This window comes from Dama dama, chromosome 5 (genome assembly GCF_033118175.1).
Source record: "Dama dama isolate Ldn47 chromosome 5, ASM3311817v1, whole genome shotgun sequence".
Lineage (NCBI taxonomy): Eukaryota > Metazoa > Chordata > Mammalia > Artiodactyla > Cervidae > Dama > Dama dama.
In genome coordinates, this window is record NC_083685.1 from 90,382,341 (window position 1) to 90,401,719 (window position 19,379).

At 47.9% G+C, this 19,379-nt stretch overlaps 1 protein-coding gene across 3 annotated transcripts in view; it reads right to left on the reverse strand.

Annotated features, from left to right (window-relative positions):
- Window positions 1–929: 929 nt before the first annotated feature.
- Window positions 930–19,379, reverse strand: part of FAM222B (family with sequence similarity 222 member B) — a 56,006-nt gene continuing 37,556 nt past the window's right edge. For 2 of the 3 annotated variants that reach the window (XM_061142940.1, XM_061142939.1), the window contains exons 2-3: window positions 11,517–11,638; window positions 930–4,871 (exon numbers count right to left, since the gene is read on the reverse strand). In XM_061142940.1, coding sequence (XP_060998923.1) covers window positions 3,262–4,871; window positions 11,517–11,598 — 1,692 coding nt within the window. In that variant the 5' untranslated portion in view covers window positions 11,599–11,638 and the 3' untranslated portion in view covers window positions 930–3,261. The remainder of the gene's footprint in view (window positions 4,872–11,516; window positions 11,639–19,379) is intronic. The other variant, XM_061142941.1, reaches the window with a different exon arrangement.

Genomic DNA, 19,379 nt, shown 5'->3' on the forward strand with positions numbered 1-19,379 from the left:
CCACACCATGCTGCTCACCCCGTCCTCTGCGGGTGGTCCTAACTGCTTATGGAACTCAAGCCAGGTTTTGCATCACAGTGAGGCTCAATTCAATATTCTTTTTAGCCTTCTTACTCTAGGCTGACTATAGGTCTCATCTAACAAGTGGAAGAGAGTTTTCTTTCACATGGATGGGAGGAGGAGTAAAGGCAAAAAGCACCTTCACGAAAGAACAGCCCACAGACAAGCGCATTCAGGGTGCTTTCAACTCCATCAGTTGTGAGAACCACCTATTAACCACCTGATTCCACCCTCACTGAGTTCCACAACCTGTGGGATCTTTCCTTCCCTCCAGCACATCTTAGCCCAGACCCAAACTCAGCAGAAAGGGGAGACCTAAAGAGCTGTTTTGGATTTTTTTCCCCCCCTGGAGACAAAAAAAAAAAATATCTCCAATCAGTACTCAACCTTTTAAGACTGAAATTGCCAAGAGGGCCACTTTTCATGTTACAGATTATTACACCACTTATTATCACTTGTCAGAGGTCCTCAGAAATGCCAAGATTTTCAAGGGAGAAGGGACATTCAGTCTAAAGTTGGCTTATTCACAAACCAGATTCCCATTTTTCAATGATTGATTGAAGTGAACACGGCAGTACACTGAACTGGGCCTCCAGTGAAAGGTGGCAAATATACTTAACCATCAAGTCCCACCAAGCCCCCTGCAGCCCTGCCTAGGGGGGAGAGCCAGTCAGCCAGGTGCCCCCTCCAGGGGCTGACTCAGCACACCTGTCCTGGGAAGATGGGTTGGGAGGGCTTCTGACTGGGAGAAATACTCTAGAAGGCCCTTTAAAAATGATAAATTATTTCTAGTAAGTCTTAAAAACCATTAAGAAAGATCATCTCAAACAAGCAGTAACGAATAGGACAAGATCAAAAGGTGAGTTTTCTTTTTTTTTTTTTTACTGGTTTATAATAATCTTAAAAACCCCATCACACCCATAAACCACCACAGGTGAGAGGATGAGGGAGATGGAGAATGAATGCTACAGTATGTGGATGGCAGGAGACCCAGATTATTTTCTAGGGGTAGTGTGGAATGGAGGCGCGGGTGTGGATAGGAGGCCCTGGCATGGACCTTTATTGCTGGTTGGGGGTTGGCTGGCAAGGGGGAAGAGGGGCTCAGGGTGAACTAGGAAACATCTCCCACCAAAGGCGAGGGTAGTGGGGGGCAGGGGGGTCACAGTACATTTTCCATGCAGACTAGGGGTGGGAGTGAGAGCTTCAGATGCACCCCTACACAGGAAGAGATGGGTTTGAGGTTTGATTTTTTAAGCCCCCAAGTTGGTGTCTGGTCCAATTTCCTAAAATGGCAGCTCACCTTTTGGGGAGAGAGGCATTGGAAAAAAATTACAGCAAAAATATCTGGTTTGGAGATCAAGCAGGGGACAAGCTGAGACAGTGGTGTCCTTTCAGAGAATTTAACTCAAGAGAAGCGAGAACTGGAACGGGCCCCTGGGTGAGATGGTGGCCAACACACTGGGAGAAGGCATCGCACCAGAGGCTGCTGGTGCTCCTGGGGGCTCAGGACAGGGAGGTAAGGTACCAGTGTCCACAGACAGCAGCAGAGCAACGGGGACAATAAGTTAGGGCTCCATGTTGCTATCATTTGGCATAACACAATCAGGCATTCTTCTTCCTTGTTTTTTCTCTTTTTAAATATAAGGCAACTTGCCAACACGTAATTTAAAAACTGGTCTGCAGTCACATTGCTTCAGATCACTAGAGAATTTCTGGCTAAAGAACAGTGGATAGTATAGTAAACAAAACCAAGAATCTTAAATAACATCAGCTCACATTCCCCAGAGACAAGAGGAAAGGGTAGGGCTTATTTGGTTTAAAGGAAAAAAAAAAAAAAAAAGAAAACAACAGCCCAACTATGTGTCTTTAACAGAAGGGTGCAAAACATTACAACAAAACAATCTAAGTTACAGAAAAGTTTAAAATTTCTAGCCAACTAACTGTCGCTGGGGAACAGACACTCGAGCATGGAGTGGGTGAGGGCGGGCGAGGGCGGGCGAGGGGCAGGAGGGGCTGTTTCCAATAGGGGCCCATCTCCAGCTGTTAGAACCATGCTCATTTGGTAAAGGAGAATTCAAAGAGCTTAAGGCTTTGTGTTTTTCTTTCTTCATTAAACAGGGGCTGCGAAAGGTGACTAGACAGTGAATGCACCTGTGGGGCCGCTCACACACATTGCTACTCAAACCCACGCTACATTCATACAGAAACAGGACGCTTAAAACTTACAGTGTAGAGCAATATTCTTAGCCAGTGTAGAGAACCAAATGCAGTTTAACTTTTTTTTTCAGTGTTTTTAATTCCAAACTCCAATGTGATCATCCCACACCTACTACCTAATTCCTCAAGTAAGACTGGCTTTTTGTTTGTTCTGTTTGTGAGGGGGGAGTGGGGCGTGAGGGCAGCAGGCGACTCAGGAGAGAAACGGTGAGGAAGGTCTTGGATATGCCAGACGGTCCTGGCATTTCTCTACTGATGGAAAGGGAATTAGGAACCAAGGTATCAATACAAAGGCAGGTTCCGCACCCCCCTGCCATGTCTCAAGGCCACGGCCACATGCTTGCAGGATGCCCTTGAGGAGTGTGGCAAGGACAAGTGCAGTGGCTCTGGGTTCAATGCAGGTGTAAAACAAAGCCTTGAGGAATGGGGAAGGGCTGGGAGGAGATGCAGACCGGGTCAGTTTTGATTTGAGGTCTTTGGGTAAGTAAGAAATCGGCTCCCAGAGCACTTGGGAAGTCTGGCTTCTTAGTCCCAGCAAGAGACAGACAGACAGGAAGACGCCTAGCTCAGGCAGCTGGATGCTGACTACTACCTAGCCTACGGGACCCTTCCCTTAGCCCATACCTCAGTCCTAAGGGCAACAGTGAGAGGTGCAGGTAAAGATGAAAGGAGGCTGGTGGGAAATGGTCGGGGTGGAGAGGGGGCAGGGACTGGACTGATAAGCAGGCAATGGAGAGTCAAGCCGGGAGTTGAGATTAGGTCCCAACATAAACCCAAGAGCTGCTGGGGCTGGTTCAGGGCAAGATGAGGGCGAAGAGGACCCCCCTCTGTCCTCAATTAGATCCCACTCAATTCCCTTTCTTAGACATCTAAGAATGATCACGTTGGAGCAGTGAAACTTTGAAACTATCCATTACTCAAAAGTAAGACTAAACCTAGGAGGGTGATGTATGACGTGGGATTTGTGGGGGGCACCAGGGCTCCCTATCTGTACCCTGGGTGCTGAATATGAAGACTTCGACTATCTGTGGGGTCAGGGGCTCGGTTGCCAGGGGCTCGGTGGGCCTTGCTCAGCATGGCCAGGCTCTGTTCTCGGAAGCAGGCCTGCTGGAAATCCCCACTTAGGTAATCCACCGTTTGTATCAAGCTGTTCTGGCTTGCCACCGGACCGCCCCCGGTCCCTGCCCGGAAGTGCGCCCCAGCAGCCACCGCCGCACAGTCGAGGGGTGCGCCCGCGGGCTGCCCAGCGTGGAACGGCCCGGCAAGGTCCTGAGACCCCGAGCTGTCGCTATTGGGAGTGGGCAGAATGTTGTTCCACAGGGGTTGGAAATAGTGACCATTGGGGTAGGCCAGTGGGGCGGCCAGGCCGTTGACAGGTGGGGATGGGGTTGGCTTCTCCAGGGGTGGCTTCAGATGGAAAGACTGTGCCAGGCAGAGTTCCTGCGGGTAGGCAGGGGCCTTGCCCACCAAGCCAGGCCCTGCCAACTCGCGTCCTGCCGCATGCTTGCCTGTCAGGCCAGGGGCTGGCGTCCCACCGGCCTCACCGCACATCTGCTGCAGGTGGGCCAGCTGGTGCTGGTTCCAGGCGACTGGCTTGAGGTCGCTAGGGTAGCCAGTGGGGGCGCGCGCGAGGCCCGCGGGCAGGTTGACGGGGCCCGCAGCGGGCAGCGCGGCGCTGGCCGCGTGGGTGTGCTCCTTGGGATTGACCACACATGAAGGCATTGGTGTGGGGACGCTGTGGGTCGACACCCGAGTGCTTGCGTTGATGAGCAGGCTGCGACTAATGGGGCTGGGGTTGGCGATCTGGCCCTCACACACTGAGGTAGTGCTGACGCCCGCCCGCGTCTGGCAAAACTGGTTGATCTGGTGCACGATGCTGCTCAGGTCCGGGGGCTGGCTGTGCTGCAGGGTGGCCGCCATGGAAAGGGGGATAGTTGAGGTAGACACGGTCACATTCGGGGGGGCATCTGAGTCTGGCATCTTCCGGCCTCCATGCAGCAAGGGAGTGGGGGGGTGCTGGAGACCCTGGTGAGACAGGGCCTGAGGGTGGACCAAGCCCTGGGTCTGGGCCATGGGCTGAGGGTGCCCCAGGCCCTGAGGCTGTTGGAGGCTCTGGGGGTGGGACAGCGCCTGGGGTGGCGGGATACCCTGAGGGTGCTGCAGCGTCTGGGGAGGGGCATGGGCCAGGGTCTGTGCGTGCTGCAGGGCCTGCTGGCGGGCCAGAGCCTGGGCCTGGGGGTGGGCTAAAGTGCTGGGTGCCACAGTGGCATAGGGCGCCACTGGGGGGTTCATGATGGCCTCGGGGAGCAACCGGGCTCGGGTGCCGTCAAAGTCCTTGAGTATGCTTTTGGCTGGCACTTTGACAATGGCCAGCAGGCCTGCCCTGGTGGCGGCCTGAGTCGGGTAGGGGCTGTAGCGCTGGGCCGCTGTGTCCAGGCCGTTCACAGTTCGACGAACGTGTTTCCGCTGGGGAACCTTCACACTGTTGGGGAAGATTTTTATAGTCAGTGGGTTGTTTGCGACCTTCTTAGCATACGCGTCCAATTCGGCTGGGGTGGGGTAGTGAGCAGTTCTCATTTTCTGTGTAGTGTCCCCTAGAGAGAGAGAAGGGGAAGGAGAGCAGAGAAGGAGAGGGAGCTCGTCAGTGCCAAGCCAACCAGCCCTCCTAGACTTCCCGCCTGCAGCCTGGGGGGCAGGGCGCACGGGGTGTCAGGCTGAGTCTCCAGTTCGGGGCCAGCCTCAGCCCCCCACAAAAACAAGCCCGGCTAACATGCAGTGGGCACGTCTCATGGGCCGGGGCTCGTGCTGAGTGCCAGGCTGTCTCCATGAATCCCTGCTACTGTGTTAGGAGGCAGGTACTATCATGATGGTCCCACTTCACAAACGAGGTCACTAAAGATCAGAAAAGCAGGGCAACTTTCCAAAGTCTCCCAACGTAGAGAGCCGGAACTGGGCCAATTCTCACACGGAAGTCTATCCAAGTTCCTACCAGCCCCTGCTGGCCTGGGGTTTGGAGGTTCTGAGCAGGGCTGCTTGTCAGAGCGGCTCGGTCCCTGCCCGGTGACACCCTGAGGAACAGGGCCCCAGAAGGGCTCCCTCCGGTCTGCGGTGGCCAGTGAGGCGTCAGCTCTCCAGGCAGTGGCAGCTGGGGCACTGCCCACGGGGTGAGCATCCTGGCACAGGAGACAGGATGCTTCTTTTTTCAGGGGCAGAGGAGCGAGCTGCCAACATCCCTCCCCCACCCCCATGTCACAAGTTCACTTTTGTTTACAGCTTACTCTCAGCCTGACTGGGTGAAGATCAAAAGGCTTTATTTATTTCCTCGTGGGGGGTGACAATAATGACAGGACTGCAGGGAGGGAACTGAGGAGAAAGGATTCAGAGCATCTTTAAGTTCTGAGAGCCAAAAATAGTCTGTATTCGGCCCCTGTCAGCTGTCACTTTCCTAAATGAAAGAGGAAAAACCTGCCCTCCTTTGGAGACTGCGGAAACACCGCTCAATGGGCCTCATTAATGCTAACAGTCTCTTTGTTCCCGTCTCCAGTCGCCTCCCATCAGGGGGCTCCAGCGGATGTCGTGCTTGCAGTCAAAAAGGAAAAGGTTCTGAGAACAAGAGCTCTTTAAGCTTGCCAGGCTCCTGGCAAGGGGTCTCAGCTCCATTCTCCCTCTCTCCGAGGGAGGGTCTCTCCTGAGTATACACAGAAGGTGCTTAATAAAGGCTTGCTGAGTAAGTACAGAGACTCCCCAAAGCAGGAAAAAAAAAAAGGAGGGGTGCGCTTGGCTGGGAGCCGGGGTTCAGCTAGCAGACTCCCTCCCTACTTCCTCCCGGTGCCGGAGGCCGCCAGGGCAGACCAAGCACTAAGCTGACCAAATGCCTGGCTTGTGGCCTCAGCTGGCTTGGCCCAAAGGAGACCCCATTCAAAGTCACGTCGCTGGGCATCACGGAACAGAAGTCGTCTAGTGAGTGCTGGCAGGGAGGGGCACAGCTGCCTGCATTGGGTGGCACTGCTGGTTGGCTGGCAGCAACTGCTTAGAAACTGCTGCTCTCCTTGAAAGCAAGAAAAGAAAGCTCCAGTTCAGGAGGGGCAGAAAGATCCGGACTCACGCTCAGAGAGGCAGGACTCAGCAAAAAAGGGTACAGAAAGGAAAAGGTTCGTGTTTTCAAACACTGGCACAGTGCCTTGAACTTGGTAGGCATTCTAACGTATTCAAGGCTCTACTTTATTTACTGAGTGCTAAATACCTGCTCCATCCGTAATCTCTGTGTTTGTAAGATGACTGATCTACAGAAGGCCTTAGAAGGAGGAATGTGACCGTGACAACTGAAGGTAGGAAGCAGAAGGAGGCAGGGAGGCCTGGAAGTCTCCCACCCACTAGGCAGCAATAGATGGCAAGCAGGGTCAAAGCCTGGAGAACAGAGTTCTGCTGCTGCTTGTAAGCCTCTGACCCTTAATGGGCTTCAGGCTCCATAAAGTGGGGGTCATTTTCTGACCTGTCTTACATTCTCTTGCACAGAGGACACCAAAAAAGTCTGCAATCACTGAAGAATGTCCCTAAACTCAAGGCACCAGAGCTCCATGAGAAGCTGCCCTGGTGAGCCACTGCGCTTTCATGTGCCTAATGAGAAGTGTGTGACACTCCTGGCTTGGCGCCTTCCTTACCCGGAGCGGACCTGCAGAGTAAGTACCTGGAAATATACTGTCTGGCTGAACAGCTGGGATTCAGCTGAATAGGAGGAGTCTGAAGCTGCTGCGTTTCCATTCAGACAGGAAGTGAAGGTCTGCCCCTCCATGTACGAAGAGTCTTGCTCCATGTTAACAAGCTTCTCTCCTTGAAGGCCAACTGAGAGAGGCTGGGACAGTGGCTTGCTGAATAACAGAGCTCCTTTGCTCCAAGTCAATACCAACTCTCAAGCTAGTTTTTTCCAGCAGAGGCACAACGTGTGCTGGCCTCAATCAGAAGTACAGGACGGGACACTACACCGACTAGTTCCCTCTGTCCTGGCTCCATTGATGTTGATAATGGTGATGAGGTGAGGGCAGGGAGGCTGGACACAGGCTATAGCACGTTAAGGAAGACTCTCAAGGATGACAGATGAGCATACTGGACAAGAAAGAGGTCACATTCTGGGGCTCTGACACCACCCACTTCACATACCAGACTTCAGCCCAACCCTTCCGAGTTTTCCTCAGTATCATCTCCGTCCCCACACAGGCACCCTGGAGCCTCTCTTTCTTCTGCATCATTTCCTCTAAGTGCACAGCTGACAGACACTACAGCTTTGCAAGCAACTTCTTTAACTATCTGGTACCAACGGTGTCGTTAATCGAGACATAAAGCAGTGGAGAACAGAGACTCTGTGGTTAGAAAAAAAGAGACTGGATTCAAGCACTGGCTTTATTATCTGACGACTCAGAGTGTCGCTCAGTCATTCCTCATTTATAAACAGCAATGATACCTGCTGTCCTACCTCACAGAATTACTAAGATCAAGAGAGCCGATGAACAGGAAATGCTCTGTGAACAGGACCTGTGACTGTCAATGGTAATCATTCAAGGATAGCAGGTTTCGCTGAGTCTACCCACAGATGGGACAAAGTAACCTCACCGGGACCTCCCCGTTTATCTTTCTGTTTTGAAGATCAGAAGACATTAGTGGCTTATGTAGCAGGAACCTCTAACCTGTGGAGACACACAGGTGTGTCTCTGTGCATTAAATACAGGCTTTGGAGTCTGACCCAAGAGTGAATTCTAGCCTCGTCACTGATTAGTAATGTGACACTGACAAGTGACAAACACTCTCATGCTTAAAAGAAAGATAAGTGAGTCTCCCATATGGAATTATTGAAGAGTGAATGGGAATGTGCATAAAAATAGGCAAGACAGTGCCTGGCATATGGTAAGCACTCAACAAATGTTAGCTAATATTTCTGATGTTTCTCTTAGTTTATCCAGTCATCGGGCCAATTTGCCATTTCCAGATCTTTCCACTAGGGGGCAGATAAGCATACGAGAGTATAGTAAAAGATTAATTTTGATTATTTGTCCTAGGTCCCAAGACTCTACAGTGAAAGAGGTCACAGTCGCTGTCTGAAAGACAACCTGAAGACCAGGGACCTTAGGTCATTTCAACCACTCTACCCAGAAATCTTTATCAAGCCACCCTATCTATACACCTGACTGTAAACTGGAGAAACAGGAGCAGAGGCTTGAGGTTAATGAAGGAAAAAAGTGTTCAAAAGCAACAGTTTCTGGGGAACTGGGAGAAGATGGCTTAGAGGAAAACAAATTTTTCAAGTACAAAGCTCCATTTCAAGTACAAAGCTCCAAAATGGCAGAGATCTCCCAAACCATGTGACATAGAATAACAATCCAGGAAAGTTCTGGGAGGGCAGCCACTGACCACAATTGTGGTCTTCTAGCCTGTGCAGGACCCACCGAAAGGCAAGATGTCCCTTAATCCAGCCTGCACTAAGGCAAGTCATACCATGGTGGGAAAATACATCACACCCTCCTATACATGTAGAAGAGGATGGGGAGAAGAGAAAACACTGGGGTCTGAAGGGACTGATATTATGATTCTGTACATACGGCAGCTCAAGCCAGCGGACGACTGATCAGCCGGGTGACTGACAGGGCCAAGAAGCCACATATCCCCTCTCCTGAGCCCTGACCCATCTCCCCTGCCTTAAGCTGACTATTCCAATATAAAATATACTAAGCTATTAAGGCTGATGCTGGGAAAGATTGAGGGCAGAAGAAGAGGGCATCAGAGGATAAGATGGCTGGATGGCATCACCAATATAATGAACATGAACTTGGGCAAACTCTCAAGAGATGGTGAGGGACAGGGAGGCCTGGCGTGCTGCAGTCCATAGGGTCGGAAAGAGTCGAACACGACTGGATGACTGAACAACAACAAAGCTATAAATATCTGTACCCCATGGAGTTTCCTAGGTAGCACTAGTGGTAAAGAACCTGCCTGCCAATGCAGGACACATAAGAGACATGAGTTTGATCCCTGGGTTGGGAAGATCCCCTGGAGGAGGGCATGGCAACCCACTTCAGTATTCTTGCCTGGAGAATCACCATGGACAGAGGAATCTGGCGGGCTACAGTCCATGGGGTCACAAAAAGACATGACTGAAGCAACTCAGCATGCACACACTCCATGCCCACCTCACCAGATACTGAGTTCTGTGTTCTGAGCAACTTTTAAGACCCTCCTTAGGATGGGAGCAGGGAAAGGCTGAATAGCAGCCACAGATCCTGACAGCTGGTAGACTTGGGCTCTGGGCAGCGCCTTAGCTTCTGTTTTGTGAAGCAGACAGTTTATACTCTGTCCCACCTTAATGGTAAATGCTTAATGCTAAGAACTGTAAATCACAGAAGAGGATTGTTTTTTGTTTCTCCTAATACATCTTGGGAGAGCAAAGAAGCAAGCAAGTGAGCTTAAAAGCACCACTGGGTTTTCTTCTCTGCAAAAGTTTAGGTGTAGTTAAGGAGAGTCACAAGAGAGTTGAAGCGATTCAAATACATTGTCCCCCCAAATGAATAGGTAAGCCTGAAACCAGAGAAAAAGGACACCTCAATTCTTGAATACAGATTTGGGACAGAGCTTTCTGCAGAGGTGACTTGGGGGCTGCTCTGTGGAGAAGGGAGTGAAGATCCAACGTCAGCAGCTAAGATAAAGCTGCCAATTTGCCTTTCCTCCTAGATGGTTCAGCCCTTGATGGTAAATCTCTGGGCGAAGCTGTCAGAGTGTGTTAAGGACCTAGAAGAAAGACAGTGAGCTGCTCTCTGCCATCTTACTACATCCTTCTGAGTACAACCCCCCAGCTCTGTGCCTGGAAGCCTGCACCCAGCCACAGCACGTGAGCATGTGGCTCTGGGCGGCCAGAGAGCCCAGACAATGCCCGCACCCGACCAGCACGCATGGGAGAGAGACAGCCTGGGCAGGAGCTGGGACAGCGAGCTTGCCGACTGCATCAGGCAGCTGCAGAAGGAAGACTAACACTCTCAGCTCTGTTGTTACAGGAGCTGCATTCACGGGCCAAATTCTAGATCTGGCCAGGCTCTGAGTCTTACTCTCCCTCAAAGAAAGTAAGTCAAGAGGCCAGGCCGTTTTTAACTTCTGCAGATAATCTCATGGAGCAGGGAGCGGCAGACAACAGCCTGAAAGCCAGCGCCAGGCTGCTGCGCTTCCGCAGAGGGCTGTGCCGGAGCACAGCCGCACTCGTCTGTTCACACGCTGCCACGGCTGCCGGTGCCCCGAGAGCGCAGAGGTGAGAACGCGCAAGAGACCACGTGGTGTGGTCCATTCGACCCCTGTCAGGAAAAGCTTGCCAATCTCGGCCATAAAGGAGTCAGGTAACCTGCTGAGGCTCTTTTTCTGTGAAAGGGTAAGCTGAGATGCTTCGTTGCTCTTCCCTTTTTGCTCTGAAAGAAAACTCTATTCCAAATTCAGGGCCATCTTTACACTCGAAGACACAGTGCATGGTGATAAGCCAGGAATAGAATCTTCCTTGCACATTCACGTAGTACAGGGATGGAAGGCAGGAATCTGGGAAAACACAAAGTCTGAAGCCCCAGTGCCAGCCAATGTAATACAGGAAGCTAGCAGTTCTCCAAAATCCCGTCTTGGGGGAAGAATATTAAGAGGAACACGCCCAGAGAGGCTGAGAAAGCTAGACAGTTCCATGTACCTTCTGGAGGCGAGAGTTTGTTTGCTGTGAGCTGCGGGCACTGGCTCAGAATGCAGACAGCAAGGCCAAGGGGGAACCGTCTGTCTCCGTGGCAGAGGGCACTCAGAGAGCTCCAAACAACACAACAGTGTAATCAGTTTGTTTCAGGGATACAGTAAGTAATCTGGACTGTGCATTTTCATTCCATTCCTCCCAGGGTTCAAACTGAAACACTTCTTTGAAGGGTGATATATACATATATGATATATGTAACACTGGGCTGTAAAACACCATATAGCCCTACTGCTCAACAGACATCTATCAGCAACAATTAAAATTAAGATGACACACACTGGGGAATCTAGTATTTAAGAGGCCTCTGATCAGAGAAGCGTCTCGCATTGCCGACAAGTTCTGCAGCTGCTTTCTTGCTGTCTGTGCTGAAGAACATCTTGGAAGTAGCAAAGTCAGGGTACCCCAAAGTTGTCTCTGGGAGAACCCGAATGGAGGGGAAAAATAAAGGACCGCATGCTTCCCTGGGATCCAGATTACTTACATTTCTGAAGTCCAGTGTTCATCTGCGTGTGAGAAAGAAGCTGAAAGGACAGGTCACCTGGCCCTGGTAGACAGGCTAGCATGGCAGACCGGCATCAACACAACATGAGGCAGTCACTCACACTGCAATGACAAAAAAAACAAGGTCATGGAACACAAAGCAACTCACTCAAGGAAGATACCAGGGACATCGGATATCAGCAGCAGAGGCCCAAGTTTAGATAGATAAGCAATTTAATTAGCAGCATGTAGGACGAAAATTTATCTATGTCTTTATCTGTAGAAACAATTTGCTCTCTACTATTGCTATGGCTCAAATATTTCAGTCAGCGCAGATGCCTGGGTGGGGAAAATAAAAACTAGAAAATACCGATCCACACAAACGACTGAAGGTCTTTATGTTCACAAGTTACGGATGCACTCGTGTGGCGCCTGCATTTCCCATAGGCTGCCTCTCCTTATGGCTTTTGGGTAAGTCCACATGGCAGCCACATAAATGGTATGCTGGCTCTCCTCCGTGCCCCAGCCAAGGCAGGCAAAGAAAGGCTAGCGCACAGTCCAACTGAGGTGAAGGAAAAGAAGATTTCTCCCTAAAAACAGAACAGCATTCCTGAAGACAGCTCATCCTCATGGGGCCTGGCTCTATCTATTCACAGCTCTGGCGGGGGGCCGCGGCAGCCAGACACTTCCAGAGACAGTACAGTATATGAGATGCAAAGACACCCAAAGTCCAACTAGGGTCCTAGGAATCTGAGCTTACTTTTTTTTTACCTCTCAGCTTGCAGGATCTTAAGTTTGCCAACCAGGGACTGAATTTGGGCCCTCAGCAGTGAAAGGGCAGAGTCCTGACCACTGGATCACCAGGGAATTCGCCTGAACTTACTGTTAAAAAGAAGGTGGAGTAAGAGCATCCTAGGAGACAAGACTGACTACTACTAAAGCAAATTCTGTCTGCAAGTTTCTGGGGATTCACCTTCCTATGGCCTTTCACACAAATAGATCTCCAGACCCACCCCTCCCGGCCAAAAAAAGGGAAAAAAAACTGCTTTGCTCCCAGGGTAAATCAAGGAAGTGGTAGGCTGCCAGCAGCCCTCTTCAGGCAGGTGATTCTGATGTTTTTAACAAGATGGCATGGTTTTATCAATGAAGTCTTCCAACAAGACACACACAGCCCAAGCAAACACTGATGTAGCTTTCTGGAGGGAAGGAAGCTTTGTCAACAATTCAAGCTCCCCACGTACCAAGAACCACGCTTCTCTCCCATCCAAGTACTAACCAGGCCTGACTCTGCTTAACTTCAAGATCAGGCGCGTTCAGGGTGGTTCAGGGTGGTATAGTCGTGGAGTACGTGTTTCCCAAACAATTGTAATATACTAAATCATACTGAATTCCTTTCCCACACTGCAAACCCCAGAAATCAGGGTGGCTTGGTATTAAGGCTTTCAGATCACAACAAAAGAGGACCGGTGTGGGCTGGGGGGTGGGGAGGGGTGAAGGGGAAGCTCAAATGTTAAACAAAGACCACAAAACCTCTTTCTTTCCCTTAAAGGGTCCTCTCAGGCATGTGAAAACTACCTTGTCACGATGAGTATCAGAGAGCTCCAGCTTGCAAGGCCAGGTAGCTGAAAAGATACCTTGTGAAAAAGGCTGCTCAGACTGTGTCTAAGATAGCAACTGCAGAAAGAACTGAAGAGTGAAAGCCTCAATGAGAACAGAGCTGCCCTGGAGTTCGGGCACAGATTCGGTCTTTTCAGGTCTCTGGTGGGTGGGATGACAGAATGAACAGTGTGCCAACTGCAGTGCCTTGAGAAATAAAAAGTCTTCTGTTAGGGTCAAACGACTGAGGTACTGCTTATAACCCTTCCCTTGTGAACGCCGATCTCTGTTTAATAACCCCTATGGTTCTAATACAGCTGAGGGCAAACTCCAAGGAAAGGAAGAGAATTAACAAATACTGGAGCCTAGGATCGTGCAAAGGGCTGTATGAGGGGCTTTAGTGGTGTTTTCTTTCTGAGGTCTCCCAACCGTTCTTGGAGGTAGGCAATAATTTCACTTGTCTCATAATCTCTAGCCTGGATTACGACAACAGCCTTCCAAATGACCTCTCTGTTCCACCCCTGTTCCTATCACCCAATCTGTTCTCCACACGGCAATCAGAGTAATTTATTTTTTTAATTGGAAACTATATCAGCTCAAAAATCTCCAACAACTTCCCTTCTCACTTAGAATAAAATACAAAATCCTAACGTGGCCCACAAGGCCTTCTCTGATCTGTTACTACTATGTATCTGACCTCATCTTCTAACCTCCCCTGACCCTTTTGCCGACTCTACTTCCAGCCACAGTGGTCTCCTTGGAGCTCTTCCAACGAGCCAAGCACACTTCCACCCCCAGGCCTTGAACTTCACCTGGAAAGCCAAGAGACTGATGAGGGAGGTACAAAAAACACATTCATTCAGCTGTTTTGCAGATACACTCTCTCTCTGTACTTTTTAGAAGGAACCAATCTACAAATGATCACTGTAATCTCTGATACACCTAGCAAATCCTGATGCCTGCAACCATGAGACAAGTGGGGGTTGTGGATACTAAAGAGCTGACCATAACATACTGCCCTTCAAGCCACAACTCTGGATTTCAACAGGAAGAACAGGAGAGAATTAAGCCAGCTGAACTGTGGCAAAAGGCATTAGTGATTTACTGACAGCAAACAAAGGAACAAAAATAAGAGGTGAATTCTGCAAAGACTCCACAAGTCAGTTTTTAGTCTGAGCAGGAAGCAGTCCCAGAGTTTGGGACCTTTGATGATTATGTTTCCAACCAGAACCACCCAGCAAGTCTAGCTCCTGAGCCCTTACCGGCATTATCTGGGCTGCCAAAGAGCACAGCCCCTCGTCTGTGCACACTTCCTTTCAGAGCTCAGGGACCTGCCATCCTTTCCAAAAGACTGCCTCTTAAACTAAGGAAATCTTCAAGCCCCCTGAGCAGTTTTACTGAAGTCAGGAATCAATTTCTGCCAGGGCAGGGAAGACAAACATGGCAAGGTCACAAAGGTTGGGAGGAAATAGGAAGGAAGCAACTTGCTTCCACAAGCCATTCTAGAAAGCAGGGATGCATTGTACAAAGCACTTCTCTGGAGGCTTGGCAGCGGAGTACAAGCCTTTTATTTAAAAACTTCAAACCACCCACACATTTTGATTACCATCTGGCTTTTTAAAGAATGTATGTTCCAATATAAGTTACAGCTGCTAACTTCCACAAGCACAATTAGACCCAGAAATCAACATTACCTCTACCTTCTCTGAAAGGGCCTCAAAATTCAAATCCTGACTTCTGAACAGCATCAAGTAGCAACCTGGTGCTCAGGCCAAATGAGCTGCAGACATCACAGAGAAAGAAAAAAGATCTCCTTGGCAGAGCCTCTCTGCGCGCTCTCAGCCAGCTCTCCTACCACCAGCTGGCCTGCTCCCTAAGCAGGGGGGTGACAGTGTCACAGTGAGCACAGAACTAAGGTGTTCAGACCCTCCTGGGGCATTTGCACAAGTGCTGGCTTTTCCCAGACTACCTCTAATTAAGGAACAAAACTCTGACCCCACTGGGAAAATTCAAAAGGACTTTAACACGTGCCCCCCACACCTCCCCCGCCTCACCGAGGTTAACAGAGGTTTTATTAGAGTTGTGAGGTCACACTCTCTGCTTTCCTGGGTAGCATCTGATAAAGGGCCATCTCTGCTTTAGGACAGGTTTGTGCCGGTAGGAAAACCTCAGCTGTTTGTACTGTTTGTCCCTGTTTATGCTTAACGACCACTGAAGGGTAGAAAACAAGGAAAAGAAAGACTCCTCTTCATGGTTTTTTTTTTTTTCCTTTTTTTTTTTTTTTTTTAGTGGGAAAAGGAGGGGAGAAAATGCTAGTAAAGGGTTTTTTACTCAGGAGTCGGGGGGTGAAGTGATGGGAAAGTCCCAGCAGAGTCTCCTACCCACAGCCTTGTGCCTTCCAGTACCCTTATTTCCAAGACTCTCTCCTGCTTTCCTTCTCTTTCTCTGCCTTCAACCCCACTTTCAAAAAGAATTACCACCTCCCCAAAAGTAAAGGCTGACAAACCCAATTTCTGATTCATGCTGTGGTTCAAAATTTTAAATCTGCTATTTATGGATTTTAATTAAAAAATGAAATTGAGAGCAATACCATCTCTAAAATCCCATGTAAAAAAAGAAAATGTTATGCCCCCTTGTTACCAGACTCCACTTTATAAAATACACCCAACAGTGAAAATCCTCAGTCCATGCATCTTGAGAGAGTTATGATTAACCCTGAGAAACTGCATTCATTCAAAGAGTCATCACTATCTCTTACTACTAAGTTTTCTCATCCATGAGGTAAAGGCTCATCTAAAAAGACTACCTTAAAAAAAAATAAATAAATAAATAAAAAAAAAAATAAAAAGACTACCTTTCAGGAGCGGGGGCAGAATTCTCATCCTACTGCTCCCCATTCCTTTACTCCTGGGGCCCAAGAAATTAGGTTAAAAACCGAAGGGAATACTGCTCTGGGGAAAATAAACAGGGACAAAGAAGGTAAAATATTACATGTTCATCAAACCAGACTCTGCAGAACCAGTCATCTTTAAGGTCTGTGTCACTGAAATCATCTATTCAAACAGATAATTCTGTCAGTCCAGGTAACTGGCAACTTCCACCTACCTTGTACTTTTCACTACTAACCCAATCTCAATAACATTCAGTCACTGCTCAAAGGCATCTTTCTTCTCTATCTTTAACACAATAGGGGACTTATCACTAGCAACTGAGACCTCACAACTCTAAGCTGGGAGAAAGAAAGGGCGAGAAAGATGGACGTTCACTCTGGACTAACTTTGTTGAAAGCCCAGAACTACCCCTGCTGCAAACCACCTCCACAAAGCTGCACACATGAGGCTCAAGGGGTTTGGAGACACTACTTCTGACCACGCTTTAAGACCCGTCACAACAGTCCTGCTCCTCTCCTACTCCCCCCACCCACCCACCCCGCGCCACTGAAGGCGCTTCCTCTGCCAGCGCTTTCTTTAGCATCAACTTTCTTTCCTGGATCCTCTCATTATTTATTTCAACTAAGGACCAAAGTGCTTGCTTTCTCCTGAATTTGTTATTCAGGACCCCGGAAAGTATTTGCCCTGGACATTCTAACCTTTCAACTTGAGCTTCTGAAGACTATCTTTTATTTATCCTTCCCCGTTACAGGGTCAGGACCAAGATTATTCATGTAACAGATGTTTAATAAATACTGCTGGCTCACATTCCGAAAGAATAGCACATACTTTAACCCCAGGGTCTGGAATTTATCTGAATTCAGGTCCTTGAAACACATGAATAACATGAGTGCCAAAAAGCGTCTGTGCCGGTGTGTGCACAGGTGACTTTACTCTGGGAATGAGAGCAGAAGAGACAAAAATTGCCTAGGTGCTCAGAAAAAAACGGCCCAGGTACCACTACTGCACGGTACTGACAAGTATCCTCTGGCTTCGGTACATTCTACCACTAGGTAGGAATCAGTGTTCCTAAAAATGTGAACTGAAGGTTACAAGCTGCTAAATCGGAATCTGCAGTTTCTCGTTATTGCATGTAATAGCCTTCAGTTTCCTAACAGCGCTGTATCACTGTAACTTAAGCTGAACCATTTCAGAGAGACTAACAACCTTTGTACTTAACCACCTTCATAATCACAACCAGAGCTGTCAGGCTGGTAGGGTTTTACTCCTAGGTACCTGGGACTGTGCACAGCAAGACAAAGAAATTAGTAAGAAATCAGAAGAAACCGCTTCCTTGAGATGATACACAAATACTGGATTTTTTCCTTTTATAATTTCCTGTAGAAACCTGTATCAAATCACAAAGCTTTTGATTATTACTCAGATGAAATATAATTAAACAAATAACCTATAATTAAGTGGCAATTTTTAATCTTCAAAGCCCTGCATCCCACATGAGTTCATGAAAAGCTGCCAGAGAAGCACAGCTCTCACACTCAGGGAAACTGAGGCAACTGAGTTAAAAAAGGAAATCTGTAGGAAAGATATCAAAGTTGGGTGTGATTTTAAGGCTCAGAGTGTCTAAAAAGTCCTTTAATAGGCACTGACTGAGCTCAAAACAAGTCGTACCATAGACAGGCATTTATTCTTGATAAAAATGAAAAAAGGCAGGTCCTCAGTATAGCTTCTGTAATCTTATAGATCAAAGCCACAACATGGAAAAAGAATTTTAAGAATTTAGCAGGCTGTTTAAAAACCTTGGCAAGCATGTGTTCAAAGAGCAGCTAAACAAGCTGCTTACGCAGGCCCTTCCTCCTCCCTCAACTGCACGCAGGCCACGTTCTCCAGGGACTCTCTGGCCCGAGAAGGCCTCTACCTCAGTCTAGACTCTGGCTTTCAAGTTTGAAGGGTGACAGAAATTTAAGAGACTTAAGGTCATTTAGAAAGCCTGCCACATTAAAAAAAAAATTATTTTACTGAAATATAGTTGATTTAAAAGTTGTGTTAATTTCTGCTATACACGAAAGTGATTCAGTTCTACATATATATATATACACACACACACACACACACATTCTTTTTCATACTCTTCATTAGGACCTTGCTGTGTATCCATTCTATATATAATAATAGTTAGCATCTGCTAATCCCAAACTCCCAATCCATCTCGCCCCCGCGCCCCCTGCCTTGGCAACTGTAAGTCTGTTCTCTATGACTGTAAGTTTGATTCTGTTTCATAAATAAGTTCATTTGTGTCATAGTTTAGATTCCACATATAAATGACAGCATATGGTATTTGTCTTTCTTTTCTTTTTTGGCTGCGCCACATGGCTTGTGGGACACCCTCAGTTCTCTGGTCAGGGATCAAACCCAGGCCACGGCAGTGAAAGTCCAGAATCCTAACCACCAGGTCACCAGGAACTCCCCTTGTCTTTCTCTTTCTGACTTATTTCACTTAGTGTGATAATCTCTAGGTCCATCTATGTTGCTGCAAATGGTATTATTTCATTCTTTTTTGTAAGGCTGCTCCATTTTGAGTACATAACTACAAGGTATGATTCTAAGACAAGTCTCAATGAGACCGTTTGGGTCTGTGTGTGTTTCTTCACCCCGCTGCCCAGGTGTCTCCCTTTTCTGGGTCTAAACTGCATCACCAAAAGCTCACTGCTGGGTTTAGAAATTTTGAGAGAAAGTTATAAACCTGTATTTTTGCTATGTACTGAGTAACACTGATTTATACTAAGAGGGTAGTTTGTCAAAACTGCAGAGAATGTTTTAATGAAACTTTTAGCAGGTGTTGAAGAGTTACGAATGGAAGCAGGGAAGGAGACAGCAACAACATGTGAATGAATGTATGTTAGTGAAGACACAAATTCCATCAAAGTTGTTGGAGAAATGTAAGCAACTCCAAACATACAAGGAAATGGTGCAACTATCTAATAATTAAAGAAATGTAAATTAAACAGATGAAATTTTATTTTTTGCTTAAAAATTGACAAACATGTTTGAAAAAGAGTCTAAAACACACCAAGTCAAGGATTCAGTGAAAAGTCACTAAAGAGAGATGCTAAATTGACACTTTCTAGAAATAAATATGAGCAGTTTTTAAAATACTCATACTCTTTGATAGAGTAATTACACTTCTAAAGTCTAACTTAAGGAAATAATTAGAAATGTAAACAAAGATTTACACACAACTATCTTCACTACAGTATGGCTCATAATTGTGTGAAAACTCCAACAATCTAAATGTCCAAAGGCAAGGAAATCATTATATAAATTATGGGATAGTCATCTAATAAAATTAGTATAAGCCTCCCAAATTAAATATATATACA